General features: G+C 44.4%; 1 protein-coding gene across 1 annotated transcript in view; it reads right to left on the bottom strand.

The window, feature by feature from the left end:
* Positions 1-25,430, bottom strand: part of LOC115195250 (collagen alpha-1(XI) chain) — a 181,933-nt gene that overhangs the window by 55,125 nt on the left and 101,378 nt on the right. The window contains exons 35-37 of the mRNA XM_029755026.1: positions 9,746-9,799; positions 7,290-7,397; positions 2,261-2,350 (exon numbers count right to left, since the gene is read on the bottom strand). Of these exons, the coding sequence (XP_029610886.1) occupies positions 2,261-2,350; positions 7,290-7,397; positions 9,746-9,799 (252 nt within the window). The remainder of the gene's footprint in view (positions 1-2,260; positions 2,351-7,289; positions 7,398-9,745; positions 9,800-25,430) is intronic.

Raw genomic sequence — 25,430 nt, forward strand, 5'->3', positions numbered from 1 at the left:
TTTACCTGCATGTGCCTCTGAAGGAGGATTTGATAAAGTGATGATCCTTTTCTTGCATCTGTCAATATTATTGGCCTAATATTATTGGCCTAATATTGTCACTCATCAGATTATTGTCTATAGGCTAACTATTGTTATGTGTGAAATTCGTTTTGGGTTTAGTTGTAGTTTCGATGGGACGGCTGTGCAGGCTGACTGGCATCGTTTGTTCCTCGCTCATCAAGTTGGATAGAGTCAAGGATATGTTTAGCATTATTCTAAAGGCCTACTGCAACACATAGCATGTTTTCATTTCCCTTACAATACATCTTATTAGTAATAGTGTTATAGTAAATAAAACAGTCCCTTAACAGCTTATTTTTACAAAGTTAAACATAAAAGAGAATGGTATCAACCCCCAAGGCGCACAGTTAAATTATTTGCTGTTGATAAATAGTCTTAACACAAACTCATTACTACACTTTTTTCTTTGTTAATTAAATCAACCTTTTCACCCTCCTTATAATTCAGTTAGGCCTAATTTAAATTACATTGTGAAGTAAGGTGCACAATGTTCGCCCATCCATCCATTTGCCATTCATTCAGTGAGGAGAGAGAGACTCATTAGCGCCTGGCTGGGTACCAACGTCCTACAGCACATTGTCTTGGAGCCTGGCTGGGTACCAACGTTCTACAGCACATTGTCTTGGAGCCTGGCTGGGTACCAACATCCTACAGAACATTGTCTTAGAGCCTGGCTGGGTACCAACGTTCTACAGCACATTGTCTTGGAGCCTGGCTGGGTACCAGCGTCCTACAGCACATTGTCTTGGAGCCTGGCTGGGTAACAACGTTCTACAGCACATTGTCTTGGAGCCTGGCTAGGTACCAGCGTCCTACAGCACATTGTCTTGGAGCCTGGCTGGGTACCAGCGTCCTACAGCACATTGTCTTAGAGCCTGGCTGGGTACCAACGTCCTACAGCACATTGTCTTGGAGCCTGGCTGGGTACCAACGTTCTACAGCACATTGTCTTAGAGCCTGGCTGGGTACCAACATCCTACAGCACAATTTCTTGGAGCCTGGCTGGGTACCAACGTCCTACAGCACATTGTCTTGGAGCCTGGCTGGGTACCAACATCCTACAGCACATTGTCTTGGAGCCTGGCTGGGTACCAATGTCCTACAGCACATTGTCTTGGAGCCTGGCTGGGTACCAACGTCCTACAGCACATTGTCTTGGAGCCTGGCTGGGTACCAACGTCCTACAGCACATTGTCTTGGAGCCTGGCTGGGTACCAACATCCTACAGCACATTGTCTTGGAGCCTGGCTGGGTACCAACGTCCTACAGCACATTGTCTTAGAGCCTGGCTGGGTACCAACATCCTACAGAACATTGTCTTGGAGCCTGGCTGGGTACCAACATCCTACAGCACATTGTCTTAGAGCCTGGCTGGGTACCAACGTTCTACAGCACATTGTCTTGGAGCCTGGCTGGGTACCAACGTTCTACAGCACATTGTCTTAGAGCCTGGCTGAGTACCAACATCCTACAAGCACATTGTCTTAGCGCCTGGCTGGGTACCAACGTCCTACAGCACATTGTCTTGGAGCCTGGCTGGGTACCAACGTTCTACAGCACATTGTCTTGGAGCCTGGCTGGGTACGAACGTCCTACAAGCACATTGTCTTGGAGCCTGGCTGGGTACCAACATCCTACAGCACGTTGTCTTGGAGCCTGGCTGGGTACCAACGTTCTACAGCACATTGTCTTGGAGCCTGGCTGGGTACCAACGTCCTACAGAACATTGTCTTGGAGGGTTAAGTTAGGAATAGGAGTGAAAGAAACATGTAAAAAAAGCCTCTAAATACTTTTCTGTTTATGATTTCAAAATTCGGACAAATGGGCAGTGTAAAATACAAACATTTAGGAAGAGTCAGGGAAGGAGCAGGACAAAGCTTTTTTTGGGGGGGGCAGATGTTTTCATTTACAAAACCAAACGTCAGCGGCCGTTGTTTAAAACAGTGGTGTCGGCCTGTCGGTGGGAAGCCTATTCAGGGGGGATGTACATCTGTTCATTTGTAACACGTCTCTTTGAGTTTCCCTGCGGTAGATTGATGGTTGGGTGACGTCCCCCCTCTATGGGTCTAATGAGATGAATTCCTCTACATTGGTACTGGTTCGTTTGTCACGGGTGGTGGTCTGTCAGTCTTTTGTCAGTGAATATAGGAGGAACACCTAATGGAAGTGAAGGTGTTGCAGGTGGGGTGTTTCTTACCGACGCGCCGGGCAGACCTCTCTCTCCTGGGAATCCTCGTAGACCAGCAGGACCGTCTTTACCTGAGGCTCCCTGGGGACCGTGGTCTCCCTACAGACACCAACATACAACAGAGGACAGGGTGAGAGGTGGCCAGCTGCACCATGCTAAGATATCCTTGATATCCTTTTTACTGCGTTCATTTTACTACCATTCTACAGCCTTCTTGATGTTATCTGGTGAACGAAGAGAAAAACTAAAACAAAATGCTTTATTCTCATGTTTCCCCTTTGACATCATGACAGAACATGCACATTTTGGACTTTGAGGGGATGCTTTAGTTCTGACAGCATCAATATCAAAGCCCTGAGCTAATCAATGTCATGGACGTTTCTTTATTCTGATAAGGAAACAACGCTACAAAATTCATAAAATTCAGATCAAGCAGTACTTTAATACAGTCCTAGAGGACAACTAGCTGAGAGACTATTATAATACAGTCCTAGAGGACAACTGGCTGAGAGACAATTATAATACAGTCCTAGAGGACAACTAGCTGAGAGACAATTATAATACAGTCCTAGAGAACAACTAGCAGAGAGACTATTATAATATAGTCCTAGAGGACAACTGGCTGAGAGACAATTATAATACAGTTCTAGAGGACAACTGGCTGAGAGACAATTATAATACAGTCCTAGAGGACAACTAGCAGAGAGACAATTATAATACAGTCCTAGAGGACAACTAGCTGAGAGACTATTATAATACAGTCCTAGAGGACAACTAGCTGAGAGACAATTATAATACAGTCCTAGAGGACAACTAGCTGAGAGACAATTATAATACAGTCCTAGAGGACAACTAGCTGAGAGACAATTATAATACAGTCCTAGAGGACAACTAGCTGAGAGACAATTATAATACAGTCCTAGAGGACAACTGGCTGAGAGACTATTATAATACAGTCCTAGAGGACAACTAGCAGAGAGACAATTATAATACAGTCCTAGAGAACAAGGGACTGTTCTCCGACAACAACAGTAGCAGTCGTATCAGGGTGCTGGGACTGTGTCGATGGAGTTACAATCAGAGCAATTACTAAGACAAATCATAAATGGTAGCAGTATGACTGCCTTTTTTTATTGTTGGGCTGAAGTTGGTTTATCCGCTAAGTGGGAGACATAGAGAGAGTGAGAAAGCAGAGAGAGAAAGAGAACGCGAGAGAGAGAAATGAGAGAGAGAGAGAGTGAGAGGGTAAAAGATAAATAGTGAGGCAGAGAGAGAGAGCGAGAGAGAGAGAGAGAGAGAGAGAGAGAGAGAGAGAGAGGGGGGGAAGATAAATAGTGAGGCAGAGAGAGAGAGGGGGGGAAGATAAATAGTGAGGCAGAGAGAGAGAGAGAGAGAGAGAGAAAAGAGAGAGAAAGAGAGATGACTCCCTAAGGTTTAAGAGGATCTGCCAAACCCCTCCCTCCCAGAAAGTATTCTGAAGGCACTGTATACTTATCCCACATTTTATTGTGTTACAGCCTGAATTCAAAATGGATGAAATAGATTTTTTTTTTATCTCACCCATCTACACACAATACCCCAATAATGACGAAAGTGAAAACATGTTTTTAGAAATGTTTGCTAATTTAGTGGAGATTAAATACAAAAATATGACATTCGTATTCACATCCCAGAGTCAATACTTTGTAAAAGCACATTTGGCAGCAATTACAGCTGTGAGTATTTCTGGGTAAGTCTCTAAGAGCTTTCCAGAACTGGATTGAGCAACATTTGCTCATTATTCTTTTCAAAATTCTTCAAGTTCTGTCAAATTGGTTGTTGATCATTGCTAGACAAGTAGATTTAAGTCAAAACAGTAACTTTGTGAGGCATTGGAAAACCTCCCTGGTCTTTGTGGTTGAATCTGTGTTTAAAATGAATTTCTAACGACCGTCGCAATGAGGGGACCAAGATGCAGCGTGGCACGTGTTCATGATTATTTATTTAAACTCTGAACACTTAAACAAAATAATAAACAATGGAACACGACTGTCACGTCTTGCAGGCTTTACACAACAGTACAAAAATAAGATCCCACAACTCAAGGAGGGAAAAGGGCTGCCTAATTATGGTTCCCAATCAGAGACAACGATAGGCAGCTGCCTCTGATTGGATACCATACATGGCCAAAACATAGAAATATAAACCATAGAATGCCCACCCCACACCCTGACCTAACAACATAGAGAAATAAACCGTCTCTCTCAGGTCAGGGCGTGACAGATTTGCTCAACTGAGGGGCCTTACAGATAATTGTGTGTGTGGGGTACAGAGATGAGATACTGTAGTGATTCAAAAATCATGTTAAACACTATTATTGCACACAGAGTGATTCCATGCAACATATTATGTGACTTGTTAAGCAAATGTTTAATCCTGAACTTATTTAGGCTTGCCATAACAAAGGGGTTGAATACTTATTGACTCAATACATTTCAGCTTTTCATTTTTAATTAATTTGTATACATTTTGAAAAAACATAATTCCACGTTGACATTATGGGGTTTTCTGTCTAGGCCAAAGACACATGATTTTTATTTTAAATTCAGGATGTAACACAAGAAAATGTAGAAAAAGTCAAGTGGTGTGAATTCTTTCTGAAGGCATTGCAACTGATGCCTAGGACCCGGTGGTGGTGGTGGGAGGTAATTGCGCCTGAGTGGAAGGAGGTTGGAGTTAGCCAATGGAGTTGATTACACGGACTCCTTCTGCGAAGGAAATAAAACCAAACAAGGAGCCAGAGGGAGGGGCTGGGAGGTCTGGGAACTAGTTAGAAGTAAAGGAGGAGATAGAGGGAGGGGCTGGGAGGTCTGGGAACTAGTTAGAAGTGGAGGAGACAGAGGGAGGGGCTGGGTGGTCTGGGGACTAGTTAGTAGTAAAGAAGGAGACAGAGGGAGGGGCTGGGTGGTCTTGGAACTAGTTAGTAGTAAAGAAGGAGACAGAGGGAGGGGCTAGGTGGCCTTGGGACTAGTTAGTAGTAAAGAAGACTGAGTGAGGGGCTAGGTGGCCTTGGGACTAGTTAGTAGTAAAGAAGACAGAGGGACTGGCTGGTAGTAAAGAAGACAGAGCGAGGGGCTAGGTGGCCTTGGGACTGGCTGGTAGTAAAGAAGACAGAGGGAGGGGCTAGGTGGCCTTGGAACTCTCTGGTAGTAAAGAAGACAGAGCGAGGGGCTAGGTGGCCTTGGGACTGGCTGGTAGTAAAGAAGACAGAGGGACTGGCTGGTAGTAAAGAAGACAGAGGGACTGGCTGGTAGTAAAGAAGACAGAGTGAGGGACTGGGTGGTCTTGGGACTGGCTGGTAGTAAAGAAGGAGACAGAGGGAGGGGCTAGGTGGCCTTGGGACTCTCTGGGAGTAACGGCCTTGTTTTGAATAAGGCCATATGTCTACATCCTTAATACACAATATATTGGTGAGGGTAGGTAGCAACACATCTGCCACGCTGATCCTCAACACTGGAGCTCCCCAGGGGTGCGTGCTCAGTCCCCGCCTGTACTCTCTGTTCACCCATTACTGTATTGCCAGGCACGACTCCAACACCATCGTTAAGTTTGCAGACGACACAACAGTGTCTGTTCACCGACAACGACGAGACAGCCTATAGAGACCTGGCCGGGTGGTGCCAGAATAACAACCTATCTCTCAACGTAACCAAGACTAAGGAGATGATTGTGGACTACAGGAAAAGGAGGACCGAGCACGCCCCCATTCTCATCGATGGGGCTGTAGTGGAGCAGATTGAGAACTTCAAGTTCCTTGGTGTCCACATCAACAACAAACTAGAATGGTCCAAACACACTAAGACAGTCGTGAAGAGGGCACGACAACGCCTATTCCCCCTCAGGAAACTAAAAAGATTTGGCATGGGTCCTGAGATCCTCAAAAGGTTCTACAGCTGCAACATCGAGAGCATCCTGACTGGTTGCATCACTGCCTGGTACGGCAATTGCTCGGCCTCTGACCGCAAGGCACTACAGAGGGTAGTGCGTCCGGCCCAGTACATCACTGGGGCTAAGCTGCCTGCCATCCAGGACCTCTACACCAGGCGGTGTCAGAGGAAGGCCCTAAAAATTGTCAAAGACCCCAGCCACCCCAGTCATAGACTGTTCTCTCTACTACCGCATGGCAAGCGGTACCAGGGTGCCAAGTCTAGGACAAAAAGGCTTCTCAACAGTTTTTTTCCCCCAAGCCATAAGACAAATGGCTACCCGGACTATTTGCATTGTGCCCCCCCCCCCCCAACTCCTCTTTTTACGCTGCTGCTACTCTCTGTTTATCATATATGCATAGTCACTTTAACTATACATTCATGTACATACTACCTCATTTGGGCCGACCAACCAATGCTCCCGCACATTGGCTAACCGGGCTATCTGCATTGTTTCCCACCCACCACCCGCCAACCCCTCTTTTACGCTACTGCTACTCTCTGTTCATCATATACGCATAGTCAATTTAACCGTATCTACATGTACATACTACCTCAATCAGCCTGACTAACCGGTGTCTGTATGTAGCCTCGCTACTTTTATAGCCTCGCTACTGTATATAGCCTGTCTTTTTACTGTTGTTTTATTTCTTTACATACCTATTGTTCACCTAATACCTTTCTTTCCACTATTGGTTAGAGCCTGTAAGTAAGCATTTCACTGTAAGGTCTACACCTGTTGTATTCGGCGCATGTGACAAATAAACTTTGATTTGATTTTATATTGGCAATCGGGATGCATGGGATTTCAACCACTCCCCAACCCTCAGTCCCCAACCATCTGCTAACTTCACCAGCTGTCTGCCAAAATACACTTCATGCTTACATTCCTGGACCAAAAACATGTTCAGTGGAGATTCTCCAATTGTTCACGCTTTATTTCAGGACTAGGCATAATCTGTATCAAGTATTGTTTTGTTTTTTATATATGTTTTGGTCAGAGCCGTGGACTTCTGGAGATCTGTTGAGCTGTCATGTTTATTCCAGTGAGGTGGGTCTTTAGGAATGTTTACCTTGGCTCCCTCTTTGCCAGCAGAGCCAGGAAGACCCTGCTCTCCGGGTGGTCCTGGGGATCCAGGGTGACCTCTCTCACCGACGGGACCGGTCTCTCCTGTGGGGCCCTGGTAGGAAGTGAAGAAGAAGAAGAAGAAGAAGAAGAAATTATGGGCATCATTGGTAGAGGCATGAGCCACTCTACCATAACATAAGACCCTTAGATAATTCCAAACCTATGACAGACGCCAATATTATACATGTACTCTATCACTTCTGCTAGTGAATGACGTGAGATCTGGATAATGCAAGTATGTTTGAACAATCTGAAAAGTTCTTCATAAATGTATCTTATTATGTTTACTTACCTGTGGACCAAGAAGTGCTACATTTAGTCCATAATGTCCATAATAGTTCCAGGATAGTACCTTAACTGTAGAAAACCTAAAGTAACTTGTAATTCCTTACCTGTAGTAAACCTATAGTGTCTTACCTGTAGTAAACCTATAGCTCCTCACCTGTAGTAAACCTATAGCTCCTTACCTGTAGTAAACCTATAGTACCTTACCTGTAGTAAACCTATAGTACCTTACCTGTAGTAAACCTATAGCTCCTCACCTGTAGTAAACCTATTGCTCCTTACCTGTAGTAAACCTATAGCTCCTCACCTGTAGTAAACCTATAGCTCCTTACCTGTAGTAAACCTATAGCTCCTTACCTGTAGTAAACCTATAGTACCTTACCTGTAGTAAACCTATAGTACCTTACCTGTAGTAAACCTATAGTACCTTAACTGTAGAAAACCTAAAGTAACTTGTAATTCCTTACCTGTAGTAAACCTATAGTACCTTACCTGTAGTAAACTTATAGTACCTGTAGTAAACCTATAGTACATATAGTAACCTATAGTTCCTTACCTGTAGTAAACCTATAATACATTTTTACATTTACATTTTAGTCATTTAGCAGACGCTCTTATCCAGAGCGACTTACAGTAGTGAGTGCATACATTTCATACATTTCATTTCATGCATTTAAAAAAATAAATAATTGTACTGGCCCCCTGTGGGAATCGAACCCACAACCCTGGCATTGCACACACCATGCTGGCATTACAAACACCATGCTCTACCAACTGAGCCACAGGGAATACTGAACCTGTAGTAAACTTATAGTACTTGTAGTAAACCTAAAGTACCTACAGCAACCTATAGTACCTGTAGTAAACCAATAGTACCTATGTGAACCTATAGTTCCTGTAGTAAACCTATAGTACCTGTAGTAAACCTATAGTATCTATAGTAACATATAGTGCCTGTAGTAAACCTATTGTACCTTACCTGTAGTAAACCTATAATCCCTGTAGTAAACCTATAGTATCTATAGTAACCTATAGTACCTATAGTAACATATAGTACCTTACCTGTAGTAAACCTATAGTACCTGTAGTAAACCTATAGTACCTTACCTGTAGTAAACCTATAGTGCCTGTAGTAAACCTATAGTACCTGTAGTAAACCTATAGTACATATAGTAACATATAGTACCTTACCTGTAGTAAACCTATAGTACCTTACCTGTAGTAAACCTATAGTACCTCTAGTAACCTATAGTACCCGTACTAAACCTATAGTACCTGTAGTAAACCTATAGTACCTGTAGTAAACCTATAATACCTGTAGTAAACATATTGTACCGGTTGTAAACCTATAGTACCTATAGTAACATATAGTACCTTACCTGTAGTAAACCTATAGCATCTTACCTGTAGTAAACCTATAGTACCTATAGTACCTCTAGTAAACCTATAGTACCTACAGTAACCTATAGCCTGTGTAGTAAACCTATAGTACCTGTAGTAAACCTATAGTCCCTGTAGTACATATAGTAACATATATTACCTATATTAACCTATAGTACCTGTAGTAAACCTATTACAACAATAGTAACCTATAGTCCCTATAGTAAACATATATAGTGCATGTATGTACCTATAGTCCGTGTAGTAAACTTATAGTACCTATATTAACCTATAGTACCTGCAGTAACCTATAGAACCTTACCTGTAGTAAATGTATAGTCCCTGTAGTAAACCTATAGTACCTATACTAAACCTATAGTACCTATAGTAAACCTATAGTAAACCTATAGTACCTATACTAAACCTATAGTACCTATAGTAAACCTATAGTACCTATACTAAACCTATAGTACCTATAGTAAACCTATAGTACCTATAGTAACATATAGTACCTTACCTGTAGTAAATGTATAGTCCTTGTAGTAAACCTATAGTACATATAGTAAACATATAGTACCTATAGTAACATATCATACCTATAGTAACATATAGTACCTTACCTGTAGTACACCTATAGTACTTGTAGTAAACCTATTGTACCTTACCTGTAGTAAACCTATAGTACCTGTAGTAAACCTATAGTGTCTTACCTGTAGTAAACCTATAGTACCTTACCTGAGGACCAACAACTCCTCCTGGGCCGGGTGGACCTGTCTTTCCTTGGAATCCCTGTGGACAAGAACAACATATCAATCACATTGAACATTTTTGCGGAACAACTCAATCCATGCAATAACTTCCTCCAATCCTGCTATTGATGTCAACCTTCCAAAATGATTAATCTAGTGGACATAGTGGAGTCAGTGTTGTGTGCATCCCAATGGACAACCACTGAATGTACTGTGTTGACAAGGGTGAGAGGATGAGGAGCATTTCTAATGGATCCTATTGAAGAGAACCATGCAATTACCGTGTGCATGGTCCATGAAAACACATTAGTTATGGACATATTACATGATAAACTTCCTGTTATGTTCCATTCATTTGTTTTTTTGTTTTTTTATTTGTTTATTTCCATGTTGTCATGTTTAGGATGTAACTTTAGATGCTACATTTAGTAGAAGATATTTATAATAGACATTGATCCTGCTTACTTAGTTACCATCTCACCACCACGTGGCAACATGAAGCATCTCATCACCACAAGGTTAAATGTCAAAGGTGATCCCTTTTACCCAGAGACTTGTTTACGCTGCTGTGCGTTTTTGTTGCCGATCTTACTTTGCTACCTAACGGTTTTTACTTTTTCATTACCGTATATTTTTACTTTTTACCCTCACTCAACTTTTTTCATTCAACTTTCTTACTCCGGAGGTTTTATCTGGACATGGTTCGTCAGGACTTCAAACAGCCGAAGCTAAGTAACATTAACATGATGCCTTCTAATTGCAGTCGTTGTACTTATAATATACAGGAGAACGATCGCCTTACGGCAAGGATAGCTGTGCTGCAAGCCCAGCTTCAGACGCAATCGTTAGGCAAGGGTCATTTCAGTGTAGGAAAGGATGAAACAGCGTCTGTGCCACCAGCAAGTACAGATAATAACGTTAGTATAAACCCCCTCGCACGGTCCCCGCAGCCGGACAACTTTCTCATGGCTTCTGGAGGGAAACGCTGTAGGAATGCTCAACCGGTGTCGCTTATTCAGCCGACAGAAACTTTCAACCGGTTCTCCCCATTAAGCGAGTCGGAGTCGGAGGCCGAGACTTCTCTGGTCTCTACTCCTCCCGCTGTGGGGTCTGAGACGCCGACGGCTCCCACCATTAGCTCTGACAAATTGAAAACCCTAGTCATTGGCGACTCCATTACCCGCAGTATTAGACTTAAAACGAATCATCCAGCGATCATACACTGTTTACCAGGGGGCAGGGCTACCGACGTTAAGGCTAATCTAAAGACGGTGCTGGCTAAAGCTAAAACTGGCGAGTGTAGAGAGTATAGAGATATTGTTATCCACGTCGGCACCAACGATGTTAGGATGAAACAGTCAGAGGTCACCAAGCGCAACATAGCTTCAGCGTGTAAATCAGCTAGAAAGATGTGTCGGCATCGAGTAATTGTCTCTGGCCCCCTCCCAGTTAGGGGGAGTGATGAGCTCTACAGCAGAGTCTCACAACTCAATCGCTGGATGAAAACTGTGTTCTGCCCCTCCCAAAAGATAGAATTTGTAGATAACTGGCCCTCTTTCTGGGACTCACCCACAAACAGGACCAAGCCGGGCCTTTTGAGGAGTGACGGACTCCATCCTAGCTGGAGGGGTGCTCTCATCTTATCTACGAACATAGACAGGGCTCTAACTCCTCTAGCTCCAGAATGAAATAGGGTGCAGGCCAGGCAGCAGGCTGTTAGCCAGCCTGCCAGCTTAGTGGAGTCTGCCATTAGCACAGTCAGCGTAGTCAGCTCAGCTTTCCCCATTGAGACCGTGTCTGTGCCTCGATCTAGGTTGGGCAAAATTAAAAATGGCGGTGTTCGCTTTAGTAATCTCACTAGTATAAAGACCTCCTCCATTCCTGCCATTATTGAAAGAGATTGTGATACTTCACATCTCAAAATTGGGTTACTTAATGTTAGATCCCTCACTTCCAAGGCAGTTATAGTCAATGAACTAATCACTGATCATAATCTTGATGTGATTGGCCTGACTGAAACATGGCTTAAGCCTGATGAATTTACTGTGTTAAATGAGGCCTCACCTCCTGGTTACACTAGTGACCATACCCCCCGTGCATCCGGCAAAGGCGGAGGTGTTGCTAACATCTACGATAGCAAATTTCAATTTACAAAAAAAAAAACAATGACGTTTTCGTCTTTTGAGCTTCTAGTCATGAAATCTATGCAGCCTACTCACTCACTTTTTATAGCTACTGTTTACAGGCCTCCTGGGCCATATGCAGTGTTCCTCACTGAGTTCCCTGAATTCCTATCGGATCTTGTAGTTATAGCAGATAATATTCTAATTTTTGGTGACTTTAACATTCACATGGAAAAGTCCACAGACCCACTCCAAAAGGCTTTCGGAGCCATCATCGACTCAGTGGGTTTTGTCCAACATGTCTCTGGACCTACTCACTGCCACAGTCATACTCTGGACCTAGTTTTGTCCCATGGAATAAATGTTGTGGATCTTAATGTTTTTCCTCATAATCCTGGATTATCGGACCACCATTTTATTGCGTTTACAATTGCAACAAATAATCTGCTCAGACCCCAACCAAGGAGCATTAAAAGTCGTGCTATAAATTCTCAGACAACCCAAAGATTCCTTGATGCCCTTCCAGACTCCCTCTGCCTACCCAAGGACGTCGGAGGACAAAAATCAGTTAACCACCTAACCGAGGAACTCAATTTAACCTTGCGCAATACCCTAGATGCAGTTGCACCCCTTAAAATTAAAAACATCTGTCATAAGAAACTAGCTCCCTGGTATACTGAAAATACACGAGCTCTGAAGCAAGCTTCCAGAAAATTGGAACGGAAATGGCGCCACACCAAACTGGAAGTCTTCCGACTAGCTTGGAAAGACAGTACAGTGCAGTATCGAAGAGCCCTCACTGCTGCTCGATCATCCTATTTTTCCAACTTAATTGAGGAAAATAAGAACAATCCGAAATTTCTTTTTGATACTGTCGCAAAGCTAACTAAAAAGCAGCATTCGCAAATGGAGGATGGCTTTCACTTCAGCAGTAATACATTTATGAACTTCTTTGAGGAAAAGATCATGATCATTAGAAAGCAAATTACGGACTCCTCTTTAAATCTGGGTATTCCTCCAAAGCTCCATTGTCCTGAGTCTGCACAACTCTGCCAGGACCTTGGCTCAAGGGAGATACTAAAGTGTTTTAGTACTATATCTCTTGACACAATGATGAAAATAATCATGGCCTCCAAACCCTCAAGCTGCATACTGGACCCTATTCCAACTAAACTACTGAAGGAGCTGCTTCCTGTGCTTGGCCCTCCTATGTTGAACATAATAAACGGCTCTCTATCCACCGGATGTGTACCAAGCTCACTAAAAGTGGCAGTAATAAAGCCTCTCTTAACCTGTTTGGGGTAGGGGGCAGTATTGAGAATTTTGGAAAAAATATGTTCCCATTTTTAACTGCCTCCTACACAGACTCAGAAGCTAGAATATGCATATTATTGTTCAGGTTTGGATAGAAAACACTCTGAATTTTCTAAAACTGTTTGAATGGTGTCTGTGAGTATAACAGAACTCCTATGGCAGGCAAAAACCTGACAAGGTTTCAAGCAGGAAGTACCCTGTCTGACAAGGAGTCGTGCGTCTTGCATCTTTTTATTGAAAAGTAAGGATCTTAGCTGTAACGTGACAATTCCCAGGGCTCCAATAGGCTCTCAGAGCCCGCGAAATAACTGAAGGTTTACGAGGGAGCCTCAGGTTGAAACAGATTATCGCCTTTTGTAAGTGGATGCTCCGAGGACCTTTGAATGATGCGCGTGCATGAGTCGCTTCTGAGGAGAAATTTTATTCGGCTGTTTAGGCTCAATGCATACTCCCGGTCGGAATATTATCACTAATCTACGAGTTGAATGGCATAAAAATTGGTTTTAAACAGCGGTTGACATGCTTCGAAGTACGGTAATGGAATAGTTAGACATTTTTGACACGCCAATGCGCCATGCGCGGGACCGCGAAGAAGCATTCTAGAACTCACGAACAAAACGTCGCTGTTTGGATATAACGATGGATTATTTGGGACCAAACCAACATTTGTTATTGAAGTAGAAGTCCTGGCAGTGTATTCTGATGAAGAACAAGCAAGGTAAGAACATTTTTCTTATAGGAAATGTGATTTTGGTGGATGCTGACCTGGGTGGGTATCTAAATAGCTAGCCCTGTAATGCCGGGCTATGTACTTAGATTATTGCAAAATGTGCTTCATCCGAAAAGCTATTTTAAAATCGGACATATCGAGTGCATAGAGGAGTAATGTATCTATAATTCTTAAAATAATTGTTATGCTTTTTGTGAACGTTTATCGTGAGTAATTTAGCAAACTGTTAGTAAATTCAACGGAAGTTTGCCGGGGGTTATGCGTTTTCTGAACGTCACATGCTAATGCAAAAAGCTGTTTTTTGATATAAATATGAACTTGATTGAACAGACATGCATGTATTGTATAACACAATGTCCTAGGTGTGTCATCTGATGAAGATCATCAAAGGTTAGTGCTGCATTTAGCTGTGGTTTGGGTTTTTGTGACATTATATGCTAGCTTGAAAAATGGCTGTCTGATTTTTTCTGGCTGGGCACTCTGCTGACATAATCTAATGTTTTGCTTTCGTTGTAAAGCCTTTTTGAAATCGGACAGTGGGGTTAGATTAACGAGATTCTTGTCTTTAAATAGCCGTAAAATAGTCATATGTTTGAGAAATTGAAGTAATAGTATTTCTAACGATTCAAAAATCGCGCCACTGGAATTTCAGTAGCTGTTACGTAGGTGGGACGAAATCGTCCCACATACCCCAGAGAGTTAAAAAAGCCGAATCTTGACCCAGAAATTATAAAAAACTATCGGCCTATATCGAATCTTCCATTCCTCTCAAAAATTTTTGAAAAAGCTGTTGCACAGCAACTCACTGCCTTCCTGAAGACAAACAATGTATACGAAACGCTTCAGTCTGGTTTTAGACCCCATCATAGCACAGAGACTGCACTTGTGAAGGTGTTAAATGACCTTTTAATGACGTCAGACCGAGGCTCTGCATCTGTCCTCGTGCTCCTAGATCTTAGTGCCGCTTTTGATACCATCGATCACCACATTCTTTTGGAGAGATTGGAAACCCAAATTGGTCTACATGGACAAGTTCTGGCCTGGTTTAGATCTTATCTGTCGGAAAGATATCAGTTTGTCTCTGTGAATGGTTTGTCCTCTGACAAATCAATTGTAAATTTCGGTGTTCCTCAAGGTTCCGTTTTAGGACCACTATTGTTTTCACTATATATTTTACCTCTTGGGGATGTCATTCGAAAACATAATGTTAAATTTCACTGCTATGCGGATGGCACACAGCTGTACATTTCAATGAAACATGGTGAAGCTCCAAAATTGCCCTCGCTAGAAGCCTGTGTTTCAGACATAAGGAAGTGGATGGCTGCAAACTTTCTACTTTTAAACTCGGACAAAACAGAGATGCTTGTTCTAGGTCCCAAGAAACAAAGAGATCTTCTGTTCAATCTGACAATTAATCTGGATGGTTGTACAGTCGTCTCAAATAAAACTGTGAAGGACCTCGGTGTTACTCTGGACCCTGATCTCTCTTTTGAAGAACATATCAAGACTGTTTCAAGGACAGCTTTTTTCCATCTACGTAACATTGCAAAAATCAGAAACTTTCTGTCCAAAAATGACGCAGAAAAATTAATCCATGCTTTTGTTACTTCTAGGCTGGACTACTGCAATGCTCTACTCTCCGGCTACCCGGATAAAGCACTAAACAAACTTCAGTTAGTGCTAAATACGGCTGCTAGAATCCTGACTAAACCAAAAAATTTGATCATATTACTCCAGTGCTAGCCTCCCTACACTGGCTTCCTGTTAAGGCAAGGGCTGATTTCAAGGTTTTACTGCTAACCTACAGGCCTCCTAATTGTCCCTAGAATTTCTAAGCAAACGGCTGGAGGTAGGGCTTTCTCCTATAGAGCTCCATTTTTATGGAATAGTCTGCCTACCCATGTGAGAGACGCAGACTCAGTCTTAACCTTTAAGTCTTTCCTGAAGACTTATCTCTTCAGTAGGTCCTATGATTAAGTGTAGTCTGGCCCAGGAGTGTGAAGGTGAACGGAAAGGCTGGAGCAACGAACCGCCCTTGCTGTCTCTGCCTTGCCGGTTCCCATCTTTCCACTGGGATTCTCTGCCTCTAACCCTATTACAGGGGCTGAGTCACTGACTTACTGGTGTTCTTCCATGCCGTCCATGGGAGGGGTGCGTCACTTGAGTGGGTTGAGTCACTGACATGGTCTTCCTGTCTGGGTTGGCGCCTCCCCTTGGGTTGTGCCATGGCGGAGATTTTTGTGGGCTATACTCGGCCTTGTCTTCGGACGGTAAGTTGGTGGTTGTAGACATTCCTCTAGTGGTGTGGGGGCTGTGCTTTGGCAAAGTGGGTGGGGTTATATCCTGCCTGTTTGGCCCTGTCCGGGGGTATCATCGGATGGGGCCACAGTGTCTTCTGATCCCTCCTGTCTCAGCCTCCAGTATTTATGCTGCAGTAGTTTATGTGCCGGGGGGCTAGGGTCAGTCTGTTTCATCTGGAGTATTCTCTTGTCTTATCCGGTGTCCTGTGTGAATTTAAATATGCTCTCTCTAATTCTCTCTTTCTCTCTTTCTTTCTTTCTCTCGGAGGACCTGAGCCCTAGGACCATGCCTCGGGACTACCTGGCATGATGACTCATTGCTGTCCCCAGTCCACCTGGCCATGCTGCTGCTCCAGTTTCAACTGTTCTGCCTGCGGCTACGGAACCCTGACCTGTTCACCGGACGTGCTTGTTGCACCCTCGACAACTACAATGATTATTATTATTTGACCATGCTGGTCATTTATGAACATTTTAACATCTTGACCATGTTCTGTTATAATATCCACCCGGCACAGCCAGAAGAGGACTGGCCACCCCTCATAGCCTGGTTCCTCTCTAGGTTTCTTCCTAGGTTTTTGGCCTTTCTAGGGAGTTTTTCCTAGGGAGTTTTTCCTAGCCACCGTGCCTCTTTCACATGCATTGCTTGCTGTTTGGGGTTTTAGGCTGGGTTTCTGTACAGCACTTTGAGATTTCAGCTGATATACGAAGGGCTATATAAATAAATTTGATTTGATTTGATTTGATTTTGATTTGAGATCATTGCTGCAATAACAAGGTTAAACAAAGAATGCAGACAAAACACAGACACCAGGAACCAGTTACCCAGACACCAGGAACCAGTTACCCAGACACCAGGGACCAGGAACCAGTTACCCAGACACAGACACCAGGAACCAGTTAACCAGACACCAGGAACCAGTTACACAGACACCAGGAACCAGTTACACAGACACCAGGGACCAGGAACCAGTTACCCAGACACAGACACCAGGAACCAGTTAACCAGACACCAGGAACCAGTTACACCAGACACAGACCAAGCCTAGTCCTAGAATAAACATCAATTTCAATTGAGATTCTCCATTGAGCATGCTTATTAGTTCAGAAGAAAGCTTTATCTGTGTCTAGGAAAATGGCTAAGAAGTTTATTCAAAAGGCAGGAGAATAACAAGGACATAACGAACTCCATGTTATAGTAAGGATTTAATCTGAGTCTCCAAAAGGGAAATATCATCCTAATGATATGTTCATCTAAAGTAAAACTATGATCTCAATATCTGAAGTGGATTTGATGCTAATTGGTCAGACATCAAGCATGGTGATGGAATCAGACGTGAAATCCATCAGCTGTCTGTTTGATTCAGATCAGATCAAAGATGGCGTGAACGTCTTCATCAATTTATTGTCAGAATGCATCTGCTGCTACTCGCTGTTTATCATATATGCATAGTCACTTTAAATATACATTCATGTACATACTACCTCAGTTGGCCCGACCAACCAGTGCTCTCGCACATTGGCTAACCGGGCTATCTGCATTGTGTCCTGCCACCCACCACCCGCCAACCCCTCTTTTACGCTACTGCTACTCTCTGTTCATCATATATACATAGTCACTTTAACCATATCTACATCGTACATACTACCTCAATCAGCCTGACTAACCGGTGTCTGTATGTAGCCTCGCTACTTTTATAGCCTCGGTACTGTATATAGCCTGTCTTTTTATTGTTGTTTTATTTCTTTACCTACCTATTGTTCACCTAATACCTTGATTGCACTATTAGTTAGAGCCTGTAAGTAAACATTTCACTGTAAGGTCTACACCTGTTGTATTCGGGGCGCACGTGACAAATAAACTTTGATTTGATTTGTTGCATTGTATTGCTATGATGTCAACTCCAGACAACAAGAATGGACAAAGTCAAAGTATATTCAACGACCGTAATAAGATACAGAAAATACAGAGACATCCAACATGAAGGGAAGGCAGGGTGGAGATACATTGACTATGTCATGTCAAAATAAACAAAAGGATTGTAGATAGCTGATGCAAATCATGTCACATTTTATGTCTGCTTTTATATCAGAGTAGTTAGACTTATTCTGGGAGGTGAATAGTGTTGTTGTCGAGCCAGGGGTTTGCTTTTGTTAGGACATGTTTATGGGCAAAAGCTTTTCAGTTGTAAGGCGTTAAAATGTTTGATGACTTCTTGTGGAGTCATTATCGTGTGACAGAGTGATGAATGGATTGGCTATTGGCCTAAATAACAAATCAAGAGCTGTAAATCTTTATATGCAATGAATGCTTCCTCAGACTCTGCTATGCTGGGTGGACGGGTCCATACCCACTGTCTAGAGTCTGACTGGGTGGATGGGTCCATACCCACTGTCTAGAGCCTGACTGGGAGGATGGGTCCATACCCACTGTCTAGAGTCTGACTGGGTGGATGGGTCCATACCCACTGTCTAGAGTCTGACTGGGTGGATGGGTCCATACCCACTGTCTAGAGTCTGACTGGGTGGATGGGTCCATACCCACTGTCTAGAGTCTGACTGGGTGGATGGGTCCATACCCACTGTCTAGAGTCTGACTGGGTGGATGGGTCCATACCCACTGTCTAGAGTCTGACTGGGATGATGGGTCCATACCCACTGTCTAGAGCCTGACTGGGAGGATGGGTCCATACCCACTGTCTAAAGCCTGACTGGGTGGATAGCAGGCTGGGTCCATACCCACTGTCTAGAGCCTGACTGGGTGGATGGGTCCATACCCACTGTCTAGAACCTGACTGGGAGGATGGGTCCATGCCCACTGTCTAGAGCCTGACTGGGTGGATGGGTCCATACCCACTGTCTAGAGCCTGACTGGGAGGATGGGTCCATACCCACTGTCTAGAGCCTGACTGGGTGGATGGGTCCATACCCACTGTCTAGAACCTGACTGGGAGGATGGGTCCATACCCACTGTCTAGAGACTGACTGGGAGGATGGGTCCATACCCACTGTCTAGAGCCTGACTGGAAGGATGGGTCCATACCCACTGTCTAGAGCCTGACTGGGAGGATGGGTCCATACCCACTGTCTAAAGCCTGACTGGGTGGATAGCAGGCTGGGTCCATACCCACTGTCTAGAGCCTGACTGGGTGGATAGTAGGCTGGGTCCATACCCACTGTCTAGAGCCTGACTGGGTGGATAGCAGGCTGGGTCCATACCCACTGTCTAGAGCCTGACTGGGTGGATGGGTCCATACCCACTGTCTAGAGTCTGACTGGGAGGATGGGTCCATACCCACTGTCTAGAGCCTGACTGGGAGGATGGGTCCATACCCACTGTCTAGAGTCTGACTGGGAGGATGGGTCCATACCCACTGTCTAGAGTCTGACTGGGAGGCTGGGTCCATACCCACTGTCTAGAGCCTGACTGGGTGGATGGGTCCATACCCACTGTCTAGAACCTGACTGGGAGGATGGGTCCATACCCACTGTCTAGAGCCTGACTGGGTGGATGGGTCCATACCCACTGTCTAGAACCTGACTGGGAGGATGGGTCCATACCCACTGTCTAGAGTCTGACTGGGAGGCTGGGTCCATACCCACTGTCTAGAGCCTGACTGGGAGGATGGGTCCATACCCACTGTCTAGAGCCTGACTGGGTGGATAGCAGGCTGGGTCCATACCCACTGTCTAGAGCCTGACTGGGTGGATAGCAGGCTGGGTCCATACCCACTGTCTAGGGCCAGGGAAGCTGGGTGGATGGATCCATACCCACTGACTAGGGCCAGGGAAGCTGGGTGGATGGATCCATACCCACTGACTAGGGCCTGAGAGACTGGAACATTTTATTGCTGTGATCCATTCTGCTTTTACTCGCTCCCCCAGCCTGTTACCAGGTAATAAAACCAGCACCTCAGCTAATGTATGACTTGGGTGGAAAAACAACAAATTGAGAGGAACAGTTTATGATTGGGGTGCTCCCTACTCCATAGAGCTGTTAGCAGGTTTTACTGCCCTGTGAGGTGAATACAAACTGAGAGGGATGAATACAAAGCTTTGCTGCATAAAGTCTAAAGGAGAACAGTGGGCCATGCAGAGACACTGTTTATCATGTTAAAGGTAATTCTCCCCGGTGTTCCATGCTGTTATTATGCTATGCTTGTTAAAATACAGAATCAGTCTATTCAACTGTAACTTAGTTTATTTGAAGGCTGGAACACAACGCGATGATGAGAGAAGCTGGCTCTCTGGCGCTATTTACTGATTTCCACCAATGACCTAGGAAGTTGGGTTGGGGTCAATTCAAATTAAATGCAGTCAATTCAGGAAGTAAACTTAAATTCCAATTCAGTAGTTAAATTCAATGACTTGAAAATTCAATAAAGAAGAATGCTGTTTCTTTCAAAAGTTTTAATATTTTTGAATTTTGTATTAAAATCACTTCTTGTATTGAGTGCATTCAATTGGAATTGACCGGGCAGAGAAGAAACACTAGACCCTCTGGCTGCATTAAGACAGGCGCGTGTCTGCGTGTGTCGGGGACTCTGGGGTAGTCTAGTCTCTGAGCTCAGGATGTGTTTCTCTCTATCTCTCTTACATCACATGAATACATCACCCTGAAGGACCTGGCCCATAGAGACAGAGAGAACCAGAGAGAACCAGAGAGAACCAGAGAGAGACAGAGAGAGACAGAGAGAGAGAGAGAGAGAGAGAGAGAGAGAGAGGAAGAGAGAGACAGAGAGAGACAGAGAGAACCAGAGAGAGACAGAGAGAGACAGAGAGAGAACCAGAGAGAGACAGAGAGAGACAGAGACAGAGAGAGGAAGAGACAGAGAGAGACAGAGAGAGACAGAGAGAGACAGAGAGAACCAGAGAGAGACATAGAGAGACAGAGAGAACCAGAAAGCACCAGTGAGAACCAGAGAGACAGAGAGAGAACCAGAGAGAACCAGAGAGAACCAGAAAAAGACAGAGAGAGACAGAGAGAGACCCAGAGAGAGACAGAGAGAGAACCAGAGAGACAGAGATAACCATAGAGAGAGAGAGAATTCTGAGAGAGAGAATTCTGCAAAAAATATCCTCAGTGAACAACGTAGAACACCAAATAATGCACGCAGAGCAGAATTAGGCCGATACCCGCTAATTATCGAAATCCAGAAAATAGATGTTACATTTTCCAACCACCTAAAGGGAAGCGATTCCCAAACCTTCCATAACAAATCCATCACCTACAGAGAGATGAACCTGGAGAAGAGGCCCCTAAGCAAGCTGGTCTTGTGGCTCTGTTCACAAACACAAACAGACCCCACAGAGCCGCAGGACAGCAACACGAATAGACCCAACCAAATCATGAGAAAACAAAAAGATAATTACTTGACACATTGGAAAGTATTAACAAAAAAACTGAGCAAACTAGAATGCTATTTGGCCCTGAAAAGAGAGTACACACAGGCAGAATCACTGTGACTGATCACTGTGACTGATCCACTGTGACCGACCCACTGTGACCGACCCACTGTGACCGACCCACTGTGACTGACCCACTGTGACTGACCCACTGTGACTGATCACTGTGACTGATCACTGTGACTGACCCACTGTGACTGACCCACTGTGACTGACCCACTTTGACTGATCACTGTGACTGATCACTGTGACTGACCCACTGTGACTGACCCACTGTGACTGGCCCACTGTGACTGGCCCACTGTGACTGACCCACTGTGACTGATCACTGTGACTGACCCACTGTGACTGACCCACTGTGACTGATCACTGTGACTAACCCACTGTGACTGATCACTGTGACTGACACACTGTGACTGATCACTGTGACTGACACACTGTGACTGACCCACTGTGACTGATCACTGTGACTGATCACTGTGACTGATCACTGTGACTGACCCACTGTGACTGACCCACTGTGACTGATCACTGTGACTGACCCACTGTGACTGACCCACTGTGACTGGCCCACTGTGACTGGCCCACTGTGACTGACCCACTGTGACTGATCACTGTGACTGATCACTGTGACTGACCCACTGTGACTGACCCACTGTGACTGATCACTGTGACTGACCCACTGTGACTGACCCACTGTGACTGGCCCACTGTGACTGGCCCACTGTGACTGGCCCACTGTGACTGACCCACTGTGACTGATCACTGTGACTGATCACTGTGACTGATCACTGTGACTGACCCACTGTGACTGATCACTGTGACTGACCCACTGTGACTGATCACTGTGACTAACCCACTGTGACTGATCACTGTGACTGACCCACTGTGACTGATCACTGTGACTGACACACTGTGACTGACCCACTGTGATTGACCCACTGTGACTGATCACTGTGACTGATCACTGTGACTGATCACTGTGACTGACCCACTGTGACTGATCACTGTGACTGATCACTGTGACTGACCCACTGTGACTGACCCACTGTGACTGATCACTGTGACTGATCACTGTGACTGACCCACTGTGACTGATCACTGTGACTGACACACTGTGACTGACACACTGTGACTGACCCACTGTGACTGATCACTGTGACTAACCCACTGTGACTGATCACTGTGACTGACCCACTGTGACTGACCCACTGTGACTGATCACTGTGACTGACCCACTGTGACTGATCACTGTGACTAACCCACTGTGACTAACCCACTGTGACTGACCCACTGTGACTGACCCACGGTGACTGACCCAAACTTAAGGAAAGCTTTGACTATGTATAGACTCAGTGAGCATAGCCTTGCTATTGAGAAAGGCCGCCGTAAGCAGACCTGGCTCTCAAAAGAAGACAGGCTATGTGCACACTGCCCACAAAATGAGGTGGAAACTGAGCTGCACTTCCTAATCTCCTGCCAAATGTATGACCATATTAGAGACACATACTTACCTCTGATTACACAGACCCACAAAGAATTTGAAAAACAAATCCAATTTTGATAAATCTATTGGTTGAAATATAACAGTGTGCCATCACAGCAGCAATATGTGTGACCTGTTGCCACAAGAAAAGGGCAACCAGTGAAGAACAAACACCATATTTATGTTTATTTATTTTCCCTTTTGTACTTTAAGTATTTGCACATCGTTGCAACACTGTACATAGACATAATATGACATTTGAAATGTCTTTATTATTTTGGAACTTGTGTGAGTGTAATATTTACTGTTCACGTTTTTATTTCGCTTTTTCTTTGGCAAATGTAAACATATGTTTCCCATGCAAATAAAGCCTCTTGAATTGAATTGAGAGACCGAGAGAACCAGAGAAAGACAGAGAGAGAGAGAGAACCAGAGAGAGAGAGAGAGACAGAGAGAGAGAGAACCAGAGAGAGACAGAGAGAGAAAGCAGAGAACCAGAGAGAGACAGAGAGAGAGACAGAGAGAGTGAGAGAGAGACAGAGAGAGAGACCAGAGAGAACCAGAGAGAGACAGAGAGAGAAGAGAGAGAACCAGAGAGAGACAGAGAGAGAGACAGGGAGAGACAGAGAGAGACAGGGAGAGACAGAGAGAGAGACAGAGAGAGAGAACCAGAGAGAGAGACGGAGAGAGAGAGAGAGAGACAGAGAGAGACAGAGAGAGAGAGAGAGAGAGAGACAGAGAGAATTTTGAGTTTTTCTTTAATGATACATCCTCATTTCATTAAAACCTCACCACCACCAACCCCCCCACCCCTTAAAAAGCAAATATCCCCTGTACTGCATACTGACCTTGCCCTCTACCCCACAATACAAAACCACACCACACATCACAATAACCAAAACCTCACCACTTCTACAACCGTATATCCAACACATCTTCCCCAGCTATACAGACAGCCCCTCCAACACACCATATCTCCTGAAACATCTTCCCCAGCTATACAGACAGACAGACAGCCCCCCCAACACACCATATCTCCTGAAACATCTTCCCCAGCTATACAGACAGCCCCCCAACACACCATATCTCCTGAAACATCTTCCCCAGCTATACAGACAGCCCCCCCAACACACCATATCTCCTGAAACATCTTCCCCAGCTATACAGACAGCCCCCCCAACACACCATATCTCCTGAAACATCTTCCCCAGCTATACAGACAGCCCCCCCAACACACCATATCTCCTGAAATATCTTCCCCAGCTATACAGACAGCCCCCCAACACACCATATCTCCTGAAACATCTTCCCCAGCTATACAGACAGCCCCCCCAACACACCATATCTCCTGAAACATCTTCCCCAGCTATACAGACAGCCCCCCAACACACCATATCTCCTGAAACATCTCCCCCAGCTATACAGACAGCCCCCCAACACACCATATCTCCTGAAACATCTCCCCCAGCTATACAGACAGCCCCCCCAACACACCATATCTCCTGAAACATCTTCCCCAGCTATACAGACAGCCCCCCAACACACCATATCTCCTGAAACATCTCCCCCAGCTATACAGACAGCCCCCCAACACACCATATCTCCTGAAACATCTCCCCCAGCTATACAGACAGCCCCCCCAACACACCATATCTCCTGAAACATCTCCCCCAGCTATACAGACAGCCCCCCCAACACACCATATCTCCTGAAACATCTTCCCCAGCTATACAGACAGCCCCCCCAACACACCATATCTCCTGAAACATCTTCCCCAGCTATACAGACAGCCCCCCCAACACACCATATCTCCTGAAACATCTCCCCCAGCTATACAGACAGCCCCCACGACACACCAGATCTCCTGAAACATCTCCACACTTTTTATCATTCTATAGAACTCAAACTCAAGCCTAAGGCGCGCAGAGACCATCCCATTAAACAATAATAAAGTGTCTGTTATCCCTCCAACTTTGACCTTGTTCCTCCTTGTTAGCCAAACGTTGCCTGAGCAAACAGAAAATTCAACAACACAGAATAAATCAGCAAACATTTCTAAAAACCTGTTTTTGCTTTGGGGTATTGTGTGTAGTGGAAAAAAAATATTTAATACATTTTAGAATAAGGCTGTAACGTAACAAAATGTGGAAAAAGTCAAGGGGTCTGAATACTTTCCGTAGGAACTCTACTGTATTTACTTTGTTCTACTGTATTTTAGTCAATGCGACTCCGACATTGCTCGTCCTATTATTTATATATTTCTTAATTCCATTCTTTTACTTTTAGATGTGTGTGTATCCCTGTGAATTGTT

The sequence above is a fragment of the Salmo trutta genome, chromosome 6, assembly GCF_901001165.1.
Source record: "Salmo trutta chromosome 6, fSalTru1.1, whole genome shotgun sequence".
NCBI classification, from domain to species: domain Eukaryota; kingdom Metazoa; phylum Chordata; class Actinopteri; order Salmoniformes; family Salmonidae; genus Salmo; species Salmo trutta.